At 38.8% G+C, this 26,026-nt stretch overlaps 1 protein-coding gene across 1 annotated transcript in view; it reads left to right on the plus strand.

The window, feature by feature from the left end:
* The window catches only part of FN1 (fibronectin 1), a 68,324-nt gene that overhangs the window by 36,780 nt on the left and 5,518 nt on the right, over positions 1 to 26,026 (plus strand). Inside the window, exons 22-40 of the mRNA XM_082396757.1 lie at positions 2,007 to 2,225; positions 3,481 to 3,753; positions 4,867 to 5,049; positions 7,179 to 7,268; positions 9,339 to 9,608; positions 10,571 to 10,687; positions 11,374 to 11,538; positions 12,067 to 12,222; positions 12,904 to 13,017; positions 13,842 to 14,111; positions 15,282 to 15,469; positions 16,320 to 16,407; positions 17,277 to 17,453; positions 18,493 to 18,582; positions 18,824 to 19,003; positions 20,142 to 20,231; positions 21,197 to 21,663; positions 22,662 to 22,800; positions 25,008 to 25,172. Of these exons, the coding sequence (XP_082252883.1) occupies positions 2,007 to 2,225; positions 3,481 to 3,753; positions 4,867 to 5,049; positions 7,179 to 7,268; positions 9,339 to 9,608; positions 10,571 to 10,687; positions 11,374 to 11,538; positions 12,067 to 12,222; positions 12,904 to 13,017; positions 13,842 to 14,111; positions 15,282 to 15,469; positions 16,320 to 16,407; positions 17,277 to 17,453; positions 18,493 to 18,582; positions 18,824 to 19,003; positions 20,142 to 20,231; positions 21,197 to 21,663; positions 22,662 to 22,800; positions 25,008 to 25,172 (3,441 nt within the window). The remainder of the gene's footprint in view (positions 1 to 2,006; positions 2,226 to 3,480; positions 3,754 to 4,866; positions 5,050 to 7,178; positions 7,269 to 9,338; positions 9,609 to 10,570; positions 10,688 to 11,373; positions 11,539 to 12,066; positions 12,223 to 12,903; positions 13,018 to 13,841; positions 14,112 to 15,281; positions 15,470 to 16,319; positions 16,408 to 17,276; positions 17,454 to 18,492; positions 18,583 to 18,823; positions 19,004 to 20,141; positions 20,232 to 21,196; positions 21,664 to 22,661; positions 22,801 to 25,007; positions 25,173 to 26,026) is intronic.

The following is a 26,026-nucleotide window of genomic DNA, read 5'->3' on the forward strand; positions in this document are numbered from 1 at the left end:
AAACTGTGTTCCCTTCAGAGAAAGGGTCAAAATTATAAGTACCTAGCTCTCCATAAAAAAATACAGGCGTACATCATAGAGTGACATATAGGGTGTTTTACTGCACGTTTATTTAAATTACTGGAAAGAGAGCAAGGCAGACCCTTATTGAGCTATAGGGAATCATGAGGGCTGAGGAAAAGCATTCTGAGCGGTCCTTTTTGCTCAGTGGCATTCCAAACTGCCAAACAAATGGCTGACGTTATACTTCCTAATTTTCCATTTGTGGGTTATCATAGATTCTAAGTATATTACTCAATAAACTTAGATATTTCACAAATATTTTATCATGAGTTGCACCACAAAAATCTCAGGGTAGAAATGACCTCCATTTTACAGAATGAAAAAACCGAGACTCAGAAAAAAATCGACTTACCCATAGTCACAAATTTTAAATGTTACAGAACTGGGATTGTAACTTAAGTGCTCAGACTCATTCTTACACCAAACTTCACGTATTTGGATTTTTAATTGTTAGTTTGTTTTACTTATACTCAATAATGAGAAATTTGGCTAACTGGCATTCCATGACTGTTTTTAAAGCTTTACATAAAGCTTCTGTCTAACCTTGTTCACACATATTAAAAATTATTTACAGAATCCTGAAATGTGTGAAGATACCTGTGGCAATATTCAAGTATCATGATGTACCAGGGCAATGGCAAGCGAAATTTTAGACATTCCCGATCTTTGCCAAGTCCATGTGAAAGTCTCTTTCAATGAGAAATGTAAACTAAAATATTTAATACTGGGTATATTGGGGGAATCACTATTGAGATATCAGGATACTCATTATTGAGAAAATTCTAAATTAAACAAAATTCAAAATTAAACAAAAACAGAAACGCCAACTAATGTTGATGGTATCTATAACTCCTATACTTTTTCATTAATGGCTATATTTAGTTTATTATTTCACTCTTTCTATTTGTACTCTAATCTTTTAAACAGTTCTTCCCTTTGCTTGGGCACACAGCTAAGGCAATTATTTATAAATCAGATCAATATGTGCAGTCACACGCAGTAAAGCTAGCTTAAAATATCCTTTTTAATTCCCCTCTGAAGTAAAGTGACTTTAGTGAAGTTTTCATTATCTGTGGAAACATCATTTAAGCCAAAACTACACTATTTCCAGCTGAATTACTCTAAATTTGAAACTTTTAGGTTGGCAAGTTTCATGCCTGTCAGAAGCTAGATCATTAATATTTAGTCTTAATGGATGGCTTAGCCTGTCCATCTGAATGGTCACTAGCCAGTGTAATGACCCAAACATTGATTTCCCATCCACTTGGATTTCCTTGTAGGTACCACTTTAATGGTCACCCTATTCCTAATTATAAAATGTGCCATCATTTTCTCGCCCTTTAGTAAGTTTAACTTAAATATACTTCCTCACTTTACTTTTAGTCTTTCCCCATGGATCTCAGTTCATCACTATTTTAATTTGAATGTGTCTCTCCTCCCCTCAACCCTCTCACTGTCCCACTTCTATGATTCCTGAAGTCTTCAGCAGTTAATATACTTTTTCTAGAATAAGTAGAGCCACTTTTGCTTTTTACTTTTTCTCCTTTCCTATTCCCTTCCTGTAAATCCCATAGGTTTAGACCTTGTAAATTAGGAGAGCCCACTTTGGGGAATGTGCCTAAGGGTGAGAGCCATTCCATCCTAGCAGGTAAAATAGAAGAGTCTTCAGCTGTCCTGCAAATGATCCATTAAGAAAAACAGGGTAGAGTGGTAGAAGGACCATGGAATTTAGAGACAGAAAAGCTTTTGGTAATCATTTCCCCTTTCCAAGATTTTCTTAAACTGAGGATATTAATACCTCCCTCAAAGGGTTGTTGTAAGCCCTGAATGACAATAGGTAGAGTCTTCCATACATAAATGCTGAGTCCTCTCCCCATTCCCCTTCGAGGGTACATCATTGGATTTGAGTTTAATAGGCACTGGGTCACAAATGTTCTGGGCAGTAACTTCCTCCTTTCTGTTTTCTCCAGACATTACTGGTTATAGAATTACCACCACCCCTACAAATGGCCAGCAGGGATATTCTTTGGAAGAAGTGGTCCATGCCGATCAGAGTTTCTGCACTTTTGAAAACCTGAGTCCTGGCCTGGAGTACAATGTCAGTGTTTACACTGTCAAAGATGACAAGGAAAGTGTCCCTATCTCTGATACCATCATGCCAGGTAATGGAAAAATAAGCTATTATCCTCAGAGTGGCAGTTCCAGTAAGAGTGGGGATTAGCATCTTAATCCCCAGATGGTTGAGTGTGTCAAATACGTTTGGGATTTAATTCTGACCTCCGAACCACACTCTCTAGAACCATGAAGTCAAAGCAACTATTTGGACAAATGCTTGCTGTTAACACTGCTTGACTGTCTGTGCTTCACTGGGATGCTCTTTGTCTCGATGGGTATGCAATGGAGTGGCAACCATGGCATTAACTCTGTACTGTCCGCTCACGTGGAACTATTACTAAAACAATGTCATGTGTCTGTACTCAGTACTGACAGGCGAAAAGTAATATGGTAAATGCATCCCATCCGTACATTTGTGCCTGATCTTACAGTCTCCATATGTGAGCACTGAAATAGCTCTTGGTTGACACATTCATTTCTTCATCGTGCCGTTTCAAATTCTTCTTTTTTAAAATTGAAAAAAAAAAAAGAAAGGCCACACCTTTAGGGGGTTCTTTCTTGTGGATTGAATGACAACATTGAAAAGACCTATCTAGGGATAGGTTTGTTTTTTGTCCAAAATTGAATCGTGACAGATGAAAGCGTTGGACAGATTGTGTTCTTTGCATTATTTGGTGGAATGGTTTTACTAATGCTACTTAAATAATTTTGATTATGAAATGAATAAAATATTAACAGTAGCCTTGGATTCAGGCCTATCTGTCTTTCCCCTGAATGTGCTTTGGAGTGGCACATTTTATACCATACATTCATAATGCATTAGCATTATGACCGTGATGTTGTCATGAGTTTTTCTATTGGGAAAAAAAAGAAAAACTCATCAATCAAGTTTTTTTAACCCTCTTCATGAAAGTTTTATTTTCCTACTAAAATAGTTTTGGATTTTTTTAAACTTTGCTGATACTTACTACAGGTATTATGTCTAGGTTCTAAGAATGGTTTTGACATCCTAAACAAGACTATAATTTTTAGAACCTGAGAGATTTAAATTTTACTGTTTGGGGGATTTTCAAAAAACAAACAAAATTCCCTAAAGTAATATTGTAACCTGTTTTATTCTCCCAGGGAAACTATTCATGGTGCTTAAAAAGTCTTTTCAGATAATTTGGAGCAGATTGCATATTACCATCATTGCTTTAACACTATCAGTTTTACCACTAGTAACCTGATGTACACTGCTTTATTTTTTCCTCTTTTTTGCCTCTGTTTTCCTTTGCCCTCCTTTGCTTTGTAACTCAATAGAGGTGCCCCAACTCACTGACCTAAGCTTTGTTGATATAACCGATTCAAGCATCGGCCTGAGGTGGACCCCGCTAAACTCTTCCACAATTATTGGGTACCGCATCACAGTAGTTGCGGCAGGAGAAGGTATCCCTATTTTTGAAGATTTTGTGGACTCCTCAGTAGGATACTACACAGTTACAGGGCTGGAGCCTGGCATTGACTATGACATCAGCGTTATCACTCTCATTAATGGCGGAGAGAGTGCCCCTACTACACTGACACAACAAACCGGTGAATTTTGAAAACTTCTGTTTTTGAGACATGGATGGTGTTGCATGCTGCCGCCAGTCACTCTGGTTAAATGTGGATGTTTCAAGGGAAAAGCCAGCAATGTGCCAAAGAGTAAGAGAGGGTGGACGGACTGGTAAGGAGTGGAATGCATATGCCAAACTGATTGGATGAAGATATATACAATAGTCTTAAGTACATTTTCATTTAAACCGTGAAGATGTGGAAAGCCAGAGATAGATATCTGATCTGTCAGATACAAAATGGAAAAAGTTAATTGAATTTGCCGACCTAGAATTGTTTTTTAAAACTCTAACATTAATACCAAATTGTATCATGAGCACCAGTTAATAAGAAGAAATGTACTTCCAAAATGTAACATTAGACCCTTCTTTCTGTTATTTGATAAACTCTACCATGTTCCTTCTTTGTGACTGTCTAAAGAACGATTGAAATTTAGGGTAGAGTGGAAGGAGGTTTTTCTTGCGGTAGGAGAAAAAGAGACTTTGGAACATTCTAGATTTCATTGCCATGGTGAGGTAAAGAAAATCCTCTTTAACCCCAGTCTGGGGACCAGCATGCAACATTATAAAGGTTCTCTGCCCTGCATGGTAAGAAACATGCTGAGAACCAATCTGCATGAACCCCTTTCACTTGTAAGTAGAATTCACTGAATGGAATTGTAGCTATGGCAGTAGCTGTAGTCACTCCTGTCAGGGGGAAATTTAAGACCCTCTTGTGTTTTTGTCTGTGTGCATGTGTATCTTTGGAAAGTATTGCTATGTTTCTCTTTGCTGTGTAGCAACCTAAGCCTCTTCAGCCTGGGATCAAATAATCGTCAGTGGTATTAATCATGTACATGGATTTTATGTATTTGAAAGTGAATTAAACTGACCCTTTAAAATATATTGATGGCAGAAAGGTTAAAGGGGCCTAACAGTACTGGGTGTAGTGTTTTATTTTTAACAGTAGTTCACTATGACTTAGATTAGACTATTTGCATGATGATGACTCGTTTCCTTATGCATGAAATACTGGTTTTACCTTTCCAGCTCTTCTTGTTAGCTTTAATTTTTAAGTGACATTAACTTAGTCTTCCTTCCTATTTGAAACCAGCTGTCCCTCCTCCCACTGACCTGCGATTTACCAATGTTGGTCCCGACACGATGCGTGTCACCTGGGCCCCACCTCCATCCATTGAATTGACCAACTTACTGGTGCGCTACTCGCCTGTGAAAAATGAGGAGGATGTTGCAGAATTGTCAGTTTCTCCTTCAGACAATGCAGTGGTCCTAACAAGTAAGCGGTCAAGTGTATTTGTTTAATAAATACTAAGCCAGCACATAAGGAAGAGATTCTGTGTCCTCAGGTAGGAGCAAGAAAGATTAAGACAGCTACAACAGAACTACAGGCTAGACTCCAAGTCTAACGTGCAGCTCTATAAATTTTGAAAGATGTCATGTTTGTTGTTATTTTAATACATCTTTGATATCTACAACTTTTTAAAAATCAGAGTGGAAAAACACCAACAGTGAAGTTCAAAGACTTCAAACAAGTTCTGCTTCCAAATAAGCACATAGAAATAAATGTGGGCCCAGAGAAATTATATGACTAAATCTTAGTGCTTAACGAGAGAAAAAATGAGGATTGAAACTAGTGTCACGGTATCTGTCTTATTCTCATTTAAATGTCAGCAGGTAATCTATTTGGCATTTGAAAACTTAGAAACAGTGACTGGTCACTCAGGGTACGTCCAGATTCTAATTTGAAGAAAGAGCCAGAAGTGTAATTTGTACTTCAAAAAGAATCTGTTAGTAGGATTTCTCTGAAGGCTGAGGACTTAGAAAATAACTGAAACTAAAATAAACAACAACAATTTATGGAAATTGTTTCTAGTTTCTACCCTTTGAAATTGATATTTTTTATTAAAGAAAATAAAAGGAGGCTGCAACATGGTGCTGTTTCACATAAATGTTGCTTGCTTCTCATTATTTTCACTGTAATAGTAAAATACACATATAAGAAAAAAAAGCAAAAGCTTCTACACAAGGGAAAAACAGCTCACATTTAGGTACATTACCAAATGATGGTCCGAAAACATCCTCTATCTTTCAAACATATTTTAGAGAGTGAAATACAAAGAAAGGCAGCTCAGCACGACCATAGTCTTGGTTTCCAATTCTGTGGCTGAGGGCGAGAAATCCTCATGTCTGCCTATCAGTGGGGCTATGATTCTGTTCTGGAGCATTCTGGAATCAGTAGTTACAGCATTACCCAGTACACAAGGCTCTGCTTCAGGACCTCTGTCTGCCCCACCTTAGCCATTGACCTGTCACATGTTATTCATATGCTCTAAGATCTTATTCTAGATTCTATTCTAGATCTCCAGGTAGCCATTTCCCCCCAAGAGAAGCCATTATTATCTTGTTTTACAGATGAAGCAACTGAGGTCTCCAGTGGCTGAGTAAATTGCCTCTGGCCAAGCAGGAAGGAGGAAAGGGGAGTCCAAGCATCCCATCTCCTAGTCTGGTGCTTCAGGGGCCCCTGCAGAAGGGGAGGTGGTGTAGAGGGGAATGGGGGTCTTTTGAGTAGGAGTTCAATGGTTAGAAATCTTACTCTGTACCTTTTTTGGTACCTCAGAATGAGAGAAGAGGAGACCCAGGAATATATATTCAACTCTTAAGTATTCTGTTCTTACCTTAATAGGGCAGAACCCATCACTCCCGATGAGTATGACCCTTTTTCAGTAAGGGTTAATTGTTAAGACCACTGGTCTTGGCTTAGGCTCAACTCCTGTGTGATCTTGGGCAAATATGTCGAAAAAATAACTTCTCTGTGCCTTAGTTTTGTCATTAGGAACTGGGGATAATTGTAAATCAAACTTTTGGAGGTAATAGATATGTTCATTATCTTGAATGTGGTGATGGTTTCACAAGTGTATACATTTGTCAAAATCTGTCAAATTAGACACTTTAAATATTTTCAGTTTATTGTTTGGCAATAAAGCTGCTTTAAAAAGTAGCAAACTAAAAAAGAAAAAAAAAAGGTAGCAAACTACCTGCTAGGGTGATTGTGAGAGGTAAATGATATTCACAGTGCCACCGTCATTATCACATGCCCTCAACAGACGTGCTAAGTGAATGATAGAAATATTACTGTGCTGCAGCAACTCCATCTTATTTCGGATACAGCTGAGTCATACCCACACAGGTGGAGCTGGGGGCAGGGCTTAGAGATGCTACAGGGCAAGGTGACCCTTCCTCATCACCTACTGACAGCCCCTCTCCAGGCAGCAACATTCACTTGGGTGTAAATAGGCTCTAGGACAGGACTCTTGGATATTTTATCCGTTGAAATAGTCCTAAGGGTGCTTTGGTTTTTCATTCTTTCAAGCACATTTTAAAAATAATTCCCACTTGCCTCTTCAGATCTCCTGCCTGGCACAGAGTATTTAGTCAGCGTCTCCAGTGTTTACGAGCAGCATGAGAGCGTACCTCTTAGAGGAAGACAGAAAACTGGTGAGTCATATGGGCAACATGCTTATTGAGTAGCTTTCACCTACCAATTTTAAAGAGCAAAATTCCTTGCTACTTCAAAAAATACATCTCCATTTTTGTGGGAGTGCTTGTCGCCTCGTCATTACCTTTGATCACTGGTCTTAAAAATTAAGACATCTTATAGGAATGTAGTTGGTGCAGCCACTGTGGAAAACAGTATGGAGGTTCCTCAGAAAACTAACAATAGAATTACCATATGATCCAGAAATCCCACTCCTGGGCATACATCCAGTCAAAATTATAATTCAAAAAGATACATGCACTCCTATGCTCATAGCACCGCTGTTCACAATATCCAAGACATGGAAACAACCTAAAAGTGCATCAGCAGATGAATGGATAAAGAAGATGTGGGGTGTGTGTGTGTGTGTGTGTGTGTATATATACACACACACACACACACACACACAATGGATACTACTCAGCCATAAAAAAGAACAAAATAATGCCATTTGCAGCAACATGGATGGACCTAGAGATTATCATACTAAGTGAAGTAACTCAGAAAGAGAAAGACAAATACCATATGATATCACATATGTGGAATCTAAAATATGACACAAATGAACATATCTACGAAACAAAAACAGACTTACAGATATAGAGAACAGATTTGTGGTTGCCATGGGGGAGGAGGGTGGGGAGGAAAGGACTGGGAGTTTGGGAATAGCAGATGCAAACTATTATATATAGGATGGATGAACAACAAGGTCCTACTGTATAGCACAGGGAATATTCAATAACCTATGACAAACCATAATGGAAAAGAATATAAAAAAAGAGAATGTATATATATGTATAACTGTGTCACTTTGCTGTACAGCAGAAATTAACACAGCATTGTAAATCAACTATACTTCAATTAAAAAAGTATTGATAGATTAAAAGAAATTAAGACACCTTATTCAACTATTACACTGACTTCCAATCACTAAGATTATACTCTCTGCTTCCAGGGAGGGCTGAAATTAGTCCAGAAACTTTGTTGTCTATCTTTTTAAAAAAAGTCTCCCAAGAATAATATCTCATAATCTCTATTATTGAGAGGCGGTGAAATCCCTTCTCATTAGGCAGCTCTGTCTAATGGCTGACCCAACACTGTCATTGTCATCTAAGTATTTTCCCTCTTTACTAAGCCAACGAGTTTATCTCTTTTTTCTACTTGATGAAATATTCATTTACTATAAAAAGAAGTTGAATAGAATCCCATAATATTATGTCCCTTCTTAAATATGAGTGCTCCTATTAATTTTTTCCTTTCAAAAAAGTGTAATTTAATATAGCCATTTATTTATTTCTTATAGTCCACTTGCTTCCAAAAAGAAGCTGTGGTATCTCAATTTGGTTTGAGTATATTATTGAATAGAGTAAGTAAATGTTATAACTAAAATGAAAACTGCTAGAAGTCCAGAGAGGCTAAGTGATTTGAATTTGAGATCAACTCTAAATTTTTGTTAATTTTTCTGCAATGCACTAAATTCTCAATTCATGAGGAATTACCTGCATTGTAATTTGTCCAGGATGATGTCTTATTTTCATTTTAGAAAGTTTTCTGTTTGGCATTCTTACCACCCTGTTGACATAGCCGTTCCCTCTTGAGTGTAGAAAGCTTCTTTGAGATCCAAACACTTAACCTGAGAGTGGGCAGATCTTGCCTTACTTTGAGAGGTACACTTATAAGATAGAAATAGAATACTTGAACACTGAAGCCTTTGAAAATATCAATTCCCAGAATATCTCACACACCTGTCTTCAAATGTGATGCAGAAATCACTTGGATTACTTAGCAAAAGAAAAAAGAAAAGAATGCTTTTGGACATTTTGAACAGAGTCAGTTTATGATTTTGAAATTTATCTGTGGCTTAGAATCAGTGCGTCATAACCTGAGGTTCATGGCAATTCATTATGTTAGTGGAAAAGGATGGAAACACTGGATGGATGTTACTTTCCCTTACATTCTTCCTCACTTCCTAAGTTGGTGGTGTCTTTTTTTTCCCTTTTATCTCTTCCTCCCCTGGGTGGTAAAAACAGGTCTCGATTCCCCAACTGGCATTGACTTTTCTGATATCACTGCCAACTCTTTCACTGTCCATTGGATTGCTCCTCGAGCTACCATCACCGGCTACAAGATCCGCCATCATCCTGAGCACATGACTGGAAGACCTCGGGAGGATCGAGTGCCCCCCTCTCGGAATTCCATCACTCTCACCAATCTCAATCCAGGCACAGATTATGTGGTCAGCATTGTCGCTCTTAATGGCAAAGAGGAAAGTCCTTCCTTGGTTGGCCAGCAAACAACAGGTAACTTGCTTTCTGGTCTGCAAAGAAACTCAGAGGACTTTCCTATGCAGGTGATAGCTTCTGTGACATAGCTTTGTGTTGTCTGAGTCATCATCTCTCTCTCTTTTTTTTTTTTTTAATTAATTAATTTATTTATTTTGACTGTGCTGGGTCTTAGCTGCGGCACATGGGATCTTCATTGCGGCATGTGGGATCTTTTAATTGCGGCAGGCAGACTCTTAGTTGTGGCGTGCGAACGCTCAGTTGCGGCATGCATGCAGGATCTAGTTCCCCCACCAGGGGTCGAAGCCGGGTCCCCCGCATTGGGAGTGCAGAGTCTTACCCACTGGACCACCAGGGAAGTCCCTGAGTCATCTCTTAAAAAAATAGATCATGGTTATGAGGATATATTAAAGAAGATAATTTCTTTATCTCAAGAAATTTCCCACCTGAGTTAGGTATTTATGCATTTCTAAGAACTAAAGTTTTATTCAAAATGTAGAAAACACTCTGTTTCAAAGTTCTCTTAAAAATTATTTTAATATAATAGTGTACTTGTTCTTATAAGATAGATGCTTAAGTACTTAGGGGAGAAGTATCATCATATCTGTACTTTAGTCTCAAATGGATTAACAAAAAGATAGAGAGAGACAAGGAAATGTGGCAAATTCCCTAAGGGAAGGGAGTATGGGTGTTCATTATATAATTTTTATCACTTTTACGTGTTTTTAAAATTTTTTTAAATAAGAAGTTGAGGGGAAAAACTCTCCAATACACTTGAACGAATCATCTTACCATGATTTGAATTGTCTCCTTCACCCCTTACTTGCATTGTTCATAATTTTTAATTTTGCTAATTTTTAGTAGTACTTACATTATTATATGAAGGAATCCTAAAGGCAATGATCCGGAAAATGAACAGAAGGTGGATCTGGGCATCCTTTGAAAGTTACGGATGTGAAAACTTTCCCATGTTTTTCTAGTTTCTGATGTTCCAAGGGACCTGGAAGTCATTGCTGCAACCCCCACTAGCCTGTTGATCAGCTGGGATGCTCCTGCCGTCACAGTGAGATATTACAGGATCACCTATGGAGAAACAGGTGCGTTAGTGAAGTGCTACTTCACACTGTGATCGAGTATTCTGTCATGGGTAACACGAAAGCCCAGCAATGGATACAAAATTAAAGAAGCTTTGACAAGTCCATTCGGTGGAGCCTTGACTTTTTTCTAAGAGTATGTAGGAAATATGTATGACATAACTGGTGTCAAAATCAAGATTCAAAAGTTGTTTGTATAATACTAGAGGGGAACAACAGAGCTGAGGAAGAAGGATTTTAAATTCACAAGTATATTATCAGTGGTGAAATGATAAGTGATTTGTATTTATCTTCCTTTCACTTTCCTATATTTTCAAAATTTTATTTAACATGAATGTATTCCATTAAGATTTTGAAAAAAGACCACAATATATGCAACCTTGGGTTGAGGACTTACCTTCTCTCCCTTTCTAATTTTAATCTACCACATGTTAAAGCTGGAATGTTCAAATAGCATGAACTGCAATTTTCTCTCAATTTTTAAAAATTTTCTCTCAATTTTCATCAGGGCTTACTACGTGCATAAATAAATAGACCTTTCTGTTCAGGCCCTATTTAATAACACTTTTTTAAAGGGAATAAGCAAATGTGTAACTTACAAGCTGCTCTCAATACGTTAATTCAGTTACTCAGCAATCCCTAAGTGTCTCTCAGCCCCTCACACTTTAAATTAATCCCTTTTCAAACAGGAGGAAGTAGCCCTGTCCAGGAGTTCACTGTGCCTGGGAGCAAGTCTACAGCTACCATCAGTGGTCTTAAACCCGGAGCAGACTACACCATCACTGTCTATGCTGTCACTGGCCGTGGGGACAGCCCGGCAAGCAGCAAGCCCATTTCCATTGATTACCGAACAGGTAGCAACTCCTCCCCTGGGATGACACAGGCTCATTTACTCAGATAGCTTTTACTGTGTTCTCCCAAAGTATTTTCTTCATTGTGGAATTGATTTTCTTTTTTAATAAGATGAAGCAACAGCTACAGAGTTTTGAGCCAGATATACAAGGAAGCACCCCAAGGGCAAGGATTTTTGTCTGTTTTGTTGATTGATGTATTCCATGAGCCTATAATAGAGACAGGGACAGAGGATGTTCAGTAAATATTTGTTAATGAATGAATAGATGAGCTAATAAGGGAAGGAGGCAAACATCTACAGGGAATGTAGTTTCTTTGTGAATGAAGCAGCCATCTTGAAAATAGGCAGTAGTATCAAGATGCAGGCACCACCTCCCAAAATTCTCTGTGTTTCTGCAAAAGAAACACCTGGGGGTCATTAATAGTAGTAAGAGATTATTTTATCTGTATCAGAACTGGAGATGAGGACTTGTCTAGTCTTGTCCCCATGGACTGGGGCTTCATTGGTTTCTCCTGGTTTTTATTCGTAGAAATTGACAAACCATCCCAGATGCAAGTGACTGATGTCCAGGACAACAGCATTAGTGTCAGATGGCTGCCTTCAAGTTCCCCTGTTACCGGTTACAGAGTGACCACTACTCCTAAAAATGTCCCGGGACCATCGAAAACAATGACTGCAGGTCCAGGTAAGAATAGCCAGCATCTCACATACATCAGGATAAACAGAGTAGGACCGCACAATATGCTTTTTTAAATAAATGACTACCTAGCTCTGAGTACTATACAGTTTCGTATCACGTGTCAGAGTTTCCCCATTTGTGACTTCAGGGCTCAAGGCTGTTAACAGCTCCCTCCACGGTAGAATTTTTAGGATGAGTGCATTTCTGTTTTTACATGTGTAGTAGTGTTTGATGGTGTGGACATCTCAAATTATTAGGTTCGTCTTTGTGGTTTTGATTGTCATGCACACTAAGAAGACAGAGATGGGCCTAACTGACTTTGAAAGATTCTTTTAGCTCTTGTTTTTGTTTTCATATAAAATAATTGTGAAATTAGGATTCTAAGGCAATATTTTAAAGTCCAGTTAATTTTCATTTTTTCAAGAGCAGCATCATTCATTGTTGGTGGCATCATATTCAATTTTAGAGCTTATCCTTTAGTGTGGCTTCACTCCAATATGGTAATTTGTATTAGCAATGAACGTGTCTGTCCAAGAGGAAATCCATGTGTGACTCCTCCATATGTTCATGCTAATTCTGCAAATGAAAATTCCAGGCCACCACGCGTTTACTACGGAACTCTGAAAGTCACTTGGTTGTCATAGTGAATGACATAGATGCTGCCTTTGCTTTTCACTCCCTTTGCAGATCAAACAGAAATGACAATTGAAGGCTTGCAGCCCACAGTGGAGTATGTGGTTAGTGTCTACGCTCAGAATCGAAACGGAGAGAGTCAGCCCCTGGTTCAGACAGCAGTAACCAGTATGTAACCAGTGCCTGTTTTTCATGTTCAAAGTCAAATTTTGTGCTTAGGTGTCTGGATACCTAGTTTGTATCTTGAGCTGAGCTCTTTGCAAACATTTTTCCTTCTCAGTGCCAAGGAATGAACATATAGGGAGAGAAGTCGTGGAACTACCATAGTTAGTTGCTGTGCTTTGAATTTCTCCTGCTCAAATCGCCTCAGCAAAATCTTATTAGCCTATAGCAAATCTACAAAATATTTTGCTAGCACCTTCTTTTCTACAACTGGATGGTAAAGTTGATTGAAGTGTGCCTCATGAAACTATTATGTTTCGAGCATTTGTGGCTGGACCAGACTGTGGCTGGACCAACGTTTAATGTAAATATTATATTTATATTAAATATACATACATTACAATATTCAATGGGGGGAAGGGGGAGAGTTAAAGAAAGAATATAACAATCTGGATCTAACATTGAAAATCAACTTTGCCATTTCCAAGGTATAAAAAATCCAGGTCTGTGAGACTAACATCACATTGCAAAAACAAATCTTGGTAGAATATCTTAAAATGAGTATAAATAAATCCTCATTTGGGGACATTTTGCAGGGTATCTCCGCATCTCATGTACACCTATGTTTTAATAAGTGATGCGACATTAAATATTTTCTGAACCAAAAAACCTTAAGCAAGGGTCAAGTAATTTTCCATTTAATAGTGGGTTAATTGGAATTTAATTCATCAAAGAAAAATGGTATCTGCAGAACTGCTTTGCATGTTATAAAAATGCTTATTTCGCAACTTGCTTTTCACATAACCTCTTACCATTAATTTGCCTAACAGACATTGATCGCCCTAAAGGACTGGCATTCACTGATGTGGATGTCGATTCCATCAAAATTGCTTGGGAAAGCCCACAGGGGCAAGTTTCCAGGTACAGGGTGACCTACTCGAGCCCTGAGGATGGAATCCATGAGCTATTCCCTGCACCTGATGGTGAAGAAGAGACTGCAGAGCTGCAAGGCCTCAGGCCGGGTTCTGAGTACACAGTCAGTGTGGTTGCCTTGCACGATGATATGGAGAGCCAGCCCCTGATTGGAACCCAGTCCACAGGTATATCGTTAATTGCACTGCTGGGTGCTCATGGGAGCAGCGGCTTTATGCCCTGCTGAATGCATTATACTTATCAGGCTATCGATTCCCGTGCAAGTGGGTACCCCAAAAATCCACCTCTCTGTTAGAAAAGACCCTCTTTAAAGAAGAATAGTAATAAGCAATAAAATGTAGGTGACGTTTAGATAAAGTCTAATAAAAGGAAATTTTGGAGTAGCTTGGTTTACAAACAAGGTCATAAAGCGAGACATTTGAAGAGAACATGAAAATTGTGGATTATTTCCTAAGCCTTGACTCCCTGTGGTTACTTATGCTCATTGTATATAAAGGAAAGAAATTTGGCATCCTAAGGAACCCAAACGGGGCCATTTCATAGCAGCAGGATTCTGAGAACACGTGGGTAAGACCTTCCTTCTCTGGTTAGAGATCATGTGCTAGGTGTATAATTTGCTTAAAGGATTGAGAATCAGACCCATAGGAAACAGTTGATAGGGCAAATGCTTTCCACCTTCTTTATCCTCTCATGCTTTATTTCTAAAGCAGAGTGGAATGCTAAAGATGTCTCCTCGTGACAGCATAAACCCTGGAGGTGACAATCCGTATTATTGCTCTTTGCTTCTCTTTTCTGCTTCTGTTGTGAGCCAATTTTCTTCTGCTGCTGCACCACAGAGAATACTTCAAATTTAGCAGTGGTATCTTCCATGAAGTCCAAACAAAGAGAATAAAATCATATTCTGTCTTTGGAGGGATGAAATAGTCTGTGAGATGGTTTTCCATACAAAGATAATTTCTATCAGAAAGGGGCTGCTGCTCATCTTTTCATAGAAATGGAAAGATCAATTCTAATGGCCAATAAGCCAATTTGACTTTAATTTATTAAGGGAAAGGGAAAAAAAACAACTGCTAAAACCTTAAGTCCCTTAGAGTTTTGGCATTTACCCAAGTGCTTCCAGTGATTCTGAGCACTGCTGGATAAAAAACACATTTTTTTCAGCAAACATTTTCTTCATTTTGCATCCCCTTTTGTCCTTTCTTGTACTGAGTCTTTGCTTGACTAGGGTACCCACCCAACCAAACAAGTACAACCTATCTACTTCTTGGAATTCACTTTATTTTCCCCCTTTCCCCATTTACTGTAAGATAACCTCTAACCAATGACCATCCTGACAGCCATTCCTGCACCAACCAACCTGAAGTTCACTCAGGTTTCACCAACCAGCCTGGCCGCCCAGTGGACAGCACCCAATGTTCAGCTCACTGGATATCGAGTGCGGGTGACCCCTAAGGAGAAGACCGGACCAATGAAAGAAATCAACCTTGCGCCCGATAGCTCATCTGTGGTTGTATCAGGACTCATGGTAAGAAGTGTCCTTTTTTTCATTGGACTAAGGAAGTAGGTCATTTCTTACACAGTTGAAGGTGGTGGAAATATAATATAATAAATCTGTGTTCTTTGCCTCTGCCGTCAAATTAAATTTATCATAATTTTGTATCAAGTAGAATTACTTTGTGTTGACCTAAGCTATCAGGGACAGAATTTGATGAGCAGCATTGGATGTTGCATAGCTCTTTAAGCGTATTCTGTTTATTTTAAAATGTTGTATTGTGTGTGCAGGGGGGGCAATTTATATATCCATAGGCTGAATGCATAAATCTACTTTAGTTATGCTTTTTCTCAGCCCTGTTACCTTTGCAAGGAATATTCTCCAGTTTTTACCAACCCAGCCTGATCCTACCTTCCTTAAGTCATTTTTAATCCTTCTAGATGTGCATGCAGAAAGTTAGCCAGGAACCTAGGAAATTGTTCTACTTCTTAACATAAGGCCAATTCCAGGAGAAACTACAGAAAGAGTCTTCAGAGATAGATTATTCTCTTTGTCTCTCTATGATCAGAAAAATTCATGATTTGCACCTGTCAGATCATAAAAGAGAAAAACAGGCTAATACCATTTTCCTCATTTTGTATCAGCTTAGCATAAATATGTAAGTTATGGCTTACTTGGGCTTAACCCCAGGTGCATTTTTAAATTCATGTAATTAAATGTGTTGTCACTGTAGGAAGGAAATTAATATAGGAACTTACAGTTCTGCGGGTTTTGCTAGCTTACTTTTTCTTTTCTAACCATTGCATTTTTTCTAATGCTGGAGTGAAAATTCCTGGGCTTCAGAAGATCACATTGCTAAAGCTTACTGCGCCCTTCTTTCTAGGTGGCCACTAAATATGAAGTGAGCGTCTATGCTCTTAAGGACACTTTGACAAGCAGACCAGTTCAGGGAGTCGTCACGACTCTGGAGAGTGAGTAATCAAACTTATTAGTGTCAACAAACGTTCTGGATAGACAAAAATTAAAGAATGGCAAATGCCTTTCTAGATCACTAAGTGAACAATGGAATGATTCCCAGTTTGGAAATTGATTTGCTTTCCCAGTTACTACTGTTGCCTTCCGTGCCTCTCCAGAAAGTGGTCTACTGGCGCATACGTGGAATCACTTCATGATGTGATAGTGTTGGTGCAGGGAACTAGGACTAACACCTAGGTTATGTTCTACTGGTTAGAATTTGTTTTCATAGAGTTAAGTTTGAGGAGGACACGGTGGCTTCTGTTGTATCTTAACAGTGCAGTAAGTATTGGACAATACTGGGCCCAGGTTCTAGTTTTCTGCCATATCAATAAGCCACAGTTATTCTTTTTCAGAAATCACATAAAGTGTCAAAGTCTTCTCATCTATGAAATAAGGATGGCGTTGCACCTACTGAGAAAAAATATGACTCTATATAAGAAGGACAAAATACTAGCAATACATTATTATATATATATGAATATATATACCTTCCTTATATTATTACACATATTTTATATTATAATAACAATAATTATAACACTTACTGAGGTATTTGTAGATATATAAAGCCAGCCTTGGGAACCACTGACAGTACTTGTAAAGCTTTTCAGTTCTTAAAAAAAAAGTACACGAGGTGAATATTTTCATTTTTCCTAATTACTGTCTGCTTTTTCTCTCTGGATGCCACAGGAGAAAATCTATACATTATTAGTCATGTGTAGAAATTGATGTATTTGTATATAATAAAGAAACATTTTAAAATATCGAAACCTTACCCATATGAGCCAGCCAGGCACTAATCTCTGGCTGTCATCCCGTGCAGATGTCAGCCCCCCAAGAAGGGCCCGTGTGACAGATGCTACTGAGACCACCATCACCATTAGCTGGAGAACCAAGACTGAGACGATCACTGGCTTCCAAGTCGATGCCATCCCAGCCAATGGCCAGACTCCAATTCAGAGAACCATCAAGCCAGATGTCAGAAGCTACACCATCACAGGTCCGGGAGCTCACTCTACTGACCACATTTTTTTTTTTTTATAAATTTATTTATTTATGGCTGTGTTGGGTCTTCATTGCAGTGTCAGGCTTCTCATTGCAGTGGCTTCTCTTGTTGCAGAGCTCGGGCTCTAGGCGCGTGGGCTTCAGTAGTTGTGGCACACGGGCTTAGTTGCTCCACGGCATGTGGGGTCTTCTGGGACCAGGGCTCGAACCCGTGTCCCCTGCATTGGCAGGTGGATTCTTAACCACTGGGCCACCAGGAAAGTCCCCTGACCACATTTGATAACTGCCATTCACAACATAAATTAGCTTATTAGTCTTTCTACCACTTACACTGATTAAATTTATCTTCAGTGTTTTATGATAACCCAGCTCTATTTTTTACAACGTATTTTCATCCCATGATCAAAACATTTTGTCCTGTGAACGCCTGGTTTTGTCTAATGTTTGCCAGAGGAATGGCATAAGTCCCATTCATCAGAGATCTTTCATCAATGAACCCTCTCTTATGGGAAAAAAAATTATACATAATGCTTGAAAGCCAAAAGAAACTCAGTGATAGTGTCTAGTTCTTAACATTCACATAGACTATAAAGCAGAATTAAATTTGAAAAAGCAAACGACACTACTTCATAGAGATCAAAGCTGTTGTCAGAGAATGTTCAATATCTGGGTCAATTTAGGTCTTTTTGAGATTGAAAATTCTGATTCCAGTTCCCAACCAGTGACCATCTGATAAAACACAGTCAGTAGGTGCTCACCCCTATCACCAAGATAGTCACTTCTAACAGCATTTTTGGATTTTAAAGTTTATTTTAGCCAATGTCTTTTTGTGCATCTGTGCCTTTCTTTTGAGATGTCTTTCTCATGAGCAGTTAACACCCATACCGTGCTCTAATTTATAGTTCAAATGTGAACCACTTCCATGGTCTGTATAAACAGGCAATGATAGGAGGAACCATGAAAATTGCAGATGAGTTTGAAAATTTTCCTAGTAAATGAAGATCAGATAAAAATCATCTCTTCACCAATCCCAGGTTTACAACCCGGCACTGACTACAAGATCCACTTGTACACCTTGAATGACAATGCCCGGAGCTCCCCTGTGGTCATCGACGCCTCTACTGGTAACTACACTTTCTACTGAAGAAATGCCACTGACTTATATGTTTGTGTGATCAGTCACGTGAACTTGAGCAACAGAAATGAGCTGATACCTTTGTATTCCAGATCACAGTGAATCATTTTTACTGTTTACAGAACTCTCAGATTCTCTCAAGTCTGTTTTTAAGGGCTGGGAAAAGAATGTGGGAATAATTTTCTTGGTTATTCATTTCCTTAAAGAGATATAACTTTGTTTTCTTTTAGCCATTGATGCACCATCCAACCTGCATTTCCTGACCACCACGCCCAACTCCCTGCTGTTATCATGGCAGCCACCTCGTGCCAGGATTACCGGTTACATCATCAAGTATGAGAAGCCTGGGTCCCCTCCCAGAGAAGTGGTCCCTCGGCCCCGCCCTGGTGTCACAGAAGCTACTATTACTGGTATTGCTGCTTCCATGCTGCCATTTTCCTCTTTACTCTCTAGGACACACAAAGTGCTTAGCAGACTCCAACTGTGTCTTTGGTGCTGTACCATGAGAACAAGAAGCCCCATTGCTGACAACTTCAAAAAGCATTCTCTATGGAGGAGCTGTCAAGCTTGATACATCTCAGAATTCACAACAAAGCAATAATTTCAATACTGTCATAATGGCATAACTAGAATCTTTTTATCTGCTGTACGTTTGCCAGACAGCTATCAGTTCTTCCTAGAAAAAGACATTTTTCAAAGCAAACTAGCAAATTTTGATACTGTTCTCTCACTCAGCAACCTAAAGAATGGTAAGTCTGCAGGATTTGCCAGACTGCCACCTGCGATGGCCCTCATTATCCGGTTTCACAGGATAGGCCTTGAGGCAAAGTGATTCCCAATCACCCATACTGGAGAGAGTGCTTGGGATGGGGAATAAGAGATCATAGGCCTCTGGTATTGTTTTTGTCCAAGAGATTATACGGTAAACTGTGTATACAGGCTATCATCTAGACTTAAAAATTTAAAAATCCTATAGAACACACAGCTACCAGAAGGAGACACTGCTTCTTTAGAAACTTTGGAGACAGGAAAATAGAATCAGATATGGAAGGCGTTGAATTAGATACTTCCTACAGGGACCACACAAAGAGTGGTCACTCTTTCCTGCAGAGCACTTTTTTGTAGTCTTACTTTTTCATTGATCCTGCCACTGAGAGCCATCTGTTTGTTAGGCCTAAGTAGACTCATGTATACAGTCTGCACTGATCTCTCCCAAGTGTGTATTTCACTGGCAGTGTACAACACTGATAGATTTTCTTGAATTCAAATAAGCAGATGAGACCACATGTTAACAGAATACCCAGGAAAAGTAAAGTGCTTATTCAGGTGTCAGACTTGACAGGAAGATAATTAATTTGCTAAGTGGCTGTTGTATACAGAGTATTTGAGTGTGTGCAGAAGCAAAACAAAGTCAGTTTTGCCTTTCAAGAGGCCAATGGCCAGCTGGAGAGAGGATGCTTGCTTCCCAGTAGTATCTCCTGGTGAGATCAACTTTCATTTGACTAGCTGAGCCCACAGACATAATGTGATGATCTGTCCTTCCATCAGGTCTGGAGCCAGGAATCGAGTACACAATCCAAGTCATTGCCCTCAAGAACAATCAGAAGAGTGAGCCTCTGATCGGGAGGAAAAAGACAGGTAAAGAGCACCTTCCTCGGTGGTTAACAGGGAGATGGCCAAGACAAAACTAATTACGAATGATTCATTTTGCAGGGAAAAAGTGCTCCAGGTTTCGATGCATTTCTCATGAAACTTTTTTTTTTCTCTAACAGCATATAGCATGTATGCTGTGCTCTTTGATAGCAAGAATAAGCTAACCATCTGCAGAGCTGTTTTATTTTTTTCCTAGCCAGTCAACATAAAAGCCTTTTATTCATCTTTAAAAAATTCAAACCAGATATTAAAATGTAAAAACCAAGTTGCGATCGTTGCTGTTCTTCTATACATTCTTTTGAAGTTAAAAATGTTTTTATAAGAAGGGGGGAGGGGAGGGAAAAATCTTTCTCATTTGTCATTATTTATTATTTGGTTTCTAAAACTTCGAACTAAATAATGTCTTACTTTTTTATCCAATTTCAGTTTCATTTGAAGAACGTGCTTTATTTATGCTGATAGGAGAATTTTGAAATAAATTTTATGTGTGTATTTTAATCTATTCTTAGCATTTCAAACTATGAAAAACTACTGCACCAAACCTCTGGAATTCTCATACTTCAGACGCTGATATAATTAGTCTGGATTCTAGTCCTCATAACATGATTCTCAAGTGAAAAAGAGAAAAAAGGCTGCATATTTCAGTTCCATTAGGCTTAATTTGAGCAGAGGCAGCTTCTATGGGGCTCAGCGGTTCAAAGCTTTGTGTGTATGATAAATTCATACTAACACTTTTTTCGTTCCAAACTATAAAGAAAACTTTGAGAAAAATCATAAAGATTTCTTTCTGGAAAAAAAGTGTTTTGTGACCTAAGAACTGCTTATTTTCCAGGAGCTTTGATCTGATTGAAAAAAATAGTCGTTGTTGCCTGAACTGATAACGGCTCCCGAGGCTACTTCTGGGAGCTTAACGCGCTTTGCTTTTTTTGGCTCTAACCTCTCTTGGCTAGATGAGCTTCCCCAACTGGTAACCCTTCCACACCCCAATCTTCATGGACCAGAGATCCTGGATGTTCCCTCCACAGTTCAAAAGACCCCTTTCATCACCAACCCTGGGTATGACACTGGAAACGGTATTCAGCTTCCTGGCACTTCTGGTCAGCAGCCCAGTCTTGGGCAACAAATGATCTTTGAGGAGCATGGTTTTAGGCGAACCACACCGCCCACAATGGCCAGCCCTGTAAGGCATAGGCCAAGACCGTATCCACCGAATGTAAATGAGGAGATCCAAATTGGTCCTGTCCCCAGGGGAGACGTAGACCATCATCTCTACCCTCACGTTCTGGGACTCAATCCAAATGCTTCTACAGGACAAGAAGCTCTCTCTCAGACAACCATCTCATGGACTCCATTCCAGGAAAGCTCTGAGTATATCATTTCATGTCATCCAGTTGGCATTGATGAAGAACCCTTGCAGGTAATTCATGTTTCTCTTTACTTCTGGGCAGCCTGGGAAAAAAAGTAAGCTAGGCTACTGAAGTGACCAGAGCTCTGATGTCCAGTGGTCATACTTCTAGAACCTCTTAGAAAGGTGGCGTGCTTAAGTCCTGATTTTCTTTTTTAATCTCAGTACGGCTCTACTTTAGGGGATGTTCCAAAGAGTGTCATTAGCTTTCGTTTATTAGAGAATAAAATCATTTCTATTATTATCGATCATTTGAGGCTCCATGGTAATATAGACAAAGAAATGATCTTAGAAAAGAGAGAGAGAGATTCTGCCTGAATTTACTTTTGTCCAGGAAGGGCTAAAATGCCATCGTTACGGTTTGTCCTTGAGGAATCCCATTACCTACAGTATGTCAGAGGAGGAAGAACTTGGCTGAAGCTGTGCCTATAAGTGATTGATTCTCTGACTAAAACTTCTATGCTTTAATTTGTCTTGCTGATATCAATGTTGACTGTTTTCTTATTTTTAGAAAGTGGCAGACTTTTAAAAACTGACTACACTGTGGAGGATTTATGAGCTTAGAAACATGAGTTTGAGGATTTGCCAAAGGGTTTGAAGGACCCCATGTTGGGGTCAGATGCCACTTGCGTGGGATGCATGTGTATCCCACATAGCGCAGCGTCCACCTTTTATGGGAAGGGGGCATGGCCACGGCTGCCAGTGGGCTTGCCCAGACTGCAGCTACAGCAGGATGAAGAGGAGGCTGTCTCTAGAATTAGTGAGGGTTCCTGGTAACTGTGGAGCACATAGGGTAGATTTTTGGCAGGAAAATCTGTCACGTAGAAATGATAGCCCCTCACTCAGGCTCCATTTCTCTCCTTCTCTGGTTGGTACCTTTACGCTCTTCATCTTTGTCTCCCTTTGCTTTGTTTACACAGTAAGAGTTACTGAGAAGAGAATAGGGAAAGTCATATCAATTCCTCACTATAATGCTTTCTCCCCTACTTTGGATGTGCTAATAATTGCAGTTCCGAGTTCCTGGAACGTCTGCTAGTGCCACCTTGACGGGTCTTACCAGAGGGGCCACCTACAACATCATAGTGGAGGCAATAAAAGACCAGAAGAGGCACAAGGTTCGGGAGCAAGTAGTTACTGTGGGCAACTCTGGTATGTGAACATCGGGCTTATTTGGGCAAAAGCTCTGGACTACCCCAGAGATGCTTCTTCAAGTGACTGTTCCTTTCTTGCTGTTGTCTTTTGACTTTAGGAAATAATTCCATGAAGTAACTGAGCAACTTTAAATTCAATTATTTTCCCCTCAGAGTATCGTAGTATCTTGTAAAACACATACATAAATAGAGTCTCAAACAGTGATACAATGATAGACCTGGAAGGGACTTCAAATATTGTTTAGTCCAACACTGTGAGTCCCAGCTAGTGAGTATCTGGGTTGATATAGGACACAAGTCTCCTGATCTCTGTTCCCAGACCCTCTTCATCTTACCAGGTTGCTGTCCTCCTGAGTAAGTTTTAAGTACTGAAAGTGATTACCTGTAAAGGAAATGCCTTATCTGCTGACATCAATGCCTGCTGGGTTTTGGTCCTGATGTAAGATGCTACCAGCATAGCCCATTTCTGTCCAAAGAGCTCCCTTATTCCCACGTTATTTCATGATTATATAGGCCTAAAACCACAATGAGGTTAAATGGTCATTGACTCTTTGTAGCACCTGGAAAGTTCCATTAAACCAGTAGTGTATCACCTGGCTTTTCAAACTCCAGCAAGCTGGAGAGTCACCAAGAAACATGAGATAGGGAATAATCAAAATCATGAATCTCAAATTTTCCAACTGGAGGTTTCTCCATTCCCCATCAGCAGGGAGTGCTGAATTCTGTCTGCCAAGTGACAGGCTTTATTCCTACGGCCAGTTACTTAACCTCAGCCTCCTTCCTCATTCAATAGGTGACTGTGTTCTTTTACGTGTATAAAAGCCTGTGAATTAAGCAGTTGAGTTTTTTTGGGGGGGGGATTATTTTGTGCTTATTGTATTATATATCCATGGTAATGCACACTTTTTGCTTCATGTGGTTTTGCTAGTAGAATGCCATGTGAAAGGAATTTTCAAGAGCACAAAGGTCTTTGTGCTTTTTCCACATCATTTTTTTAAAAGATTCCATCTCCAGAACTTTGGTCAGGTGGAATTTTAACTCCTGGCTATCTTTAGGAGGGTTATTGAAACCCCTCATAGCAGTTTAAGTTCCTTCCATTTTTCTTTCCAACTCCTTGTTCCCAGCAGCAATATTCTGCATTCTAGCCAGGTTCTCCCAGCTTTGAGACATTTCAGACATCTTAGTTTCAACAAAACTCTATTTTCTTCCACTGTGATGCCTTTCAAAATATTAGACACTTCAAATATCTATTGCTTTTGAGCTTTTGATTTTTGCACTGTGAAAAGAAATATACACAGTGGGATTCAAAGTCACAGAAGTTAGTTTACTTAATTTTTAGAGAATAATTTGAAGCATGCTTTGTTTGCATAGATTATTTTAAAATAAGCTTTCCCAAAACATAAAGACCAGATCTTAGGCAACATGAAGAGATTCCATTACTTAATTTCTAAGCCATTGATATCCCATTGCTTTCTCTTATTTGGAACAGTTGGTTTTATTGATAGAGTAAAGCAGTCTGACCATTATGAAAAGACTGTAGAAAATCTAGGCTTTTTGCACTATTATACAAAAAAATGCAATAAAATAAATGCGATCACATTTTAATGGTATATAAAACTGTGACAACTTTTACATTAAAAGCAAAAGATGCCCTCTAATAATTATTCTTTATTTGGTGAGCACTTTCTAAGTGTTGGTAATAGGCCAGTGCTTTGAATTCATGATCTCATGTAATCTTCACAAGATCCTGAGTAGGTGGAGATATTTTTATTTTTATCCCCACATTACAGAGGAGGGAAATAAGGCAGAGAAATGTTAAATAACTAGCTTAGGGTCACTCAGGTACTGATGGAGAAGAATTTCCAGCCTTTGCATCCCACTGAAGTTCTTAATTGCCTCATGATCTGTTCCATGTTATATAGACTAGATTTACTAGAAATGATTTTTTTTTTTAGAACTGAGGGCAAAAGTGAAAGATGGGCTCCTTTAAAGAGGCTTGTGGCAAGTGTTCACTAGCAAAATTTAAGCATTGTTTATTAGAGCAGTTGATGCACTGATAGAACAGATGAGTGCTTTTTACTGCTACCGGGATTTTTGTTTTCGAATAAGTCGTTATATACAATAATTCAGTTCTCTTATGGTCCAAAACCATAATAAGATGTATTTTTTTTTTTTTTTTGCCTTTTCCTCCTTTTCTTCATGTAGTTGACCAAGGCCTAAACCAACCCACGGATGACTCGTGCTTCGACCCCTACACGGTTTCCCATTATGCCATTGGAGAGGAGTGGGAGCGATTGTCTGAATCTGGCTTTAAGCTCTCATGCCAGTGCTTAGGCTTTGGCAGTGGTCATTTCAGATGTGATTCATCTAGTGAGTAGCTTGCTTTGTCCATCTCTTGCATTCGCATGCATTCGCACAATGTGCCAAAGAAGGAAGCATGTTTGGCAGATGCAACCTCTTCCAAACATGAAGCAAACGAGGAGAGACTGCTTGACTCAAAGTAACATTTTGCATCATATAAAAATGATGGGAAATTTTACTTGTTGAATATTGCTTCGTCTCAAAGGTTGTATTTCAATATGACTATTAATTAAAAATAAACTTGCAATGGTAATACGATTTTTAAAAATTTTTTGTTAAATAAATAAAGTCAAACTCTTTGGAGCCAGGTCTAATGAAGGGTATCAGAGACACAACGGAACCTCAAGTCTCTTTTAATCTGTAATGTTGAGTGAGCTCAGAGGTGAATATTTATACTTACAAATATTCTATCTCTTTCGACACAAACCAAATATACACATATCATAGTATATATACACACTCACACACACACACACTTTCATATCTCACATACACACTCATACCATACATACACATACACACATTGGGTAGCTTGAATCTTGCCAAGTAATGTGGAGAGTACAGATAATCCATTTGTAGACAATTAAGAATCAACTTCAATTGAAAAATATTTGATTTTCAAATTATAAAAGGATTTTATTATTTAAAATTATTTTTTAGTTAAAATAATCCTAGGAATTACTTATCATGCTTTGAGGTTTAGTATTAGAATTTATAAATCCTTCATTTCTGCTTTGTTTTTAGGGGATGTGATTATTATTGAAAATTGGTTCATTTTCATAGGTGTTAATCATTATGCCTTATAACAAGCCTCCTATAGACATGTCCAGGAATTGTACTGGGTGAAATATGACATAATGATT

The sequence above is a fragment of the Balaenoptera borealis genome (assembly GCF_965194805.1).
Source record: "Balaenoptera borealis genome assembly, chromosome: 6".
Taxonomy (NCBI): Eukaryota; Metazoa; Chordata; class Mammalia; order Artiodactyla; family Balaenopteridae; genus Balaenoptera; species Balaenoptera borealis.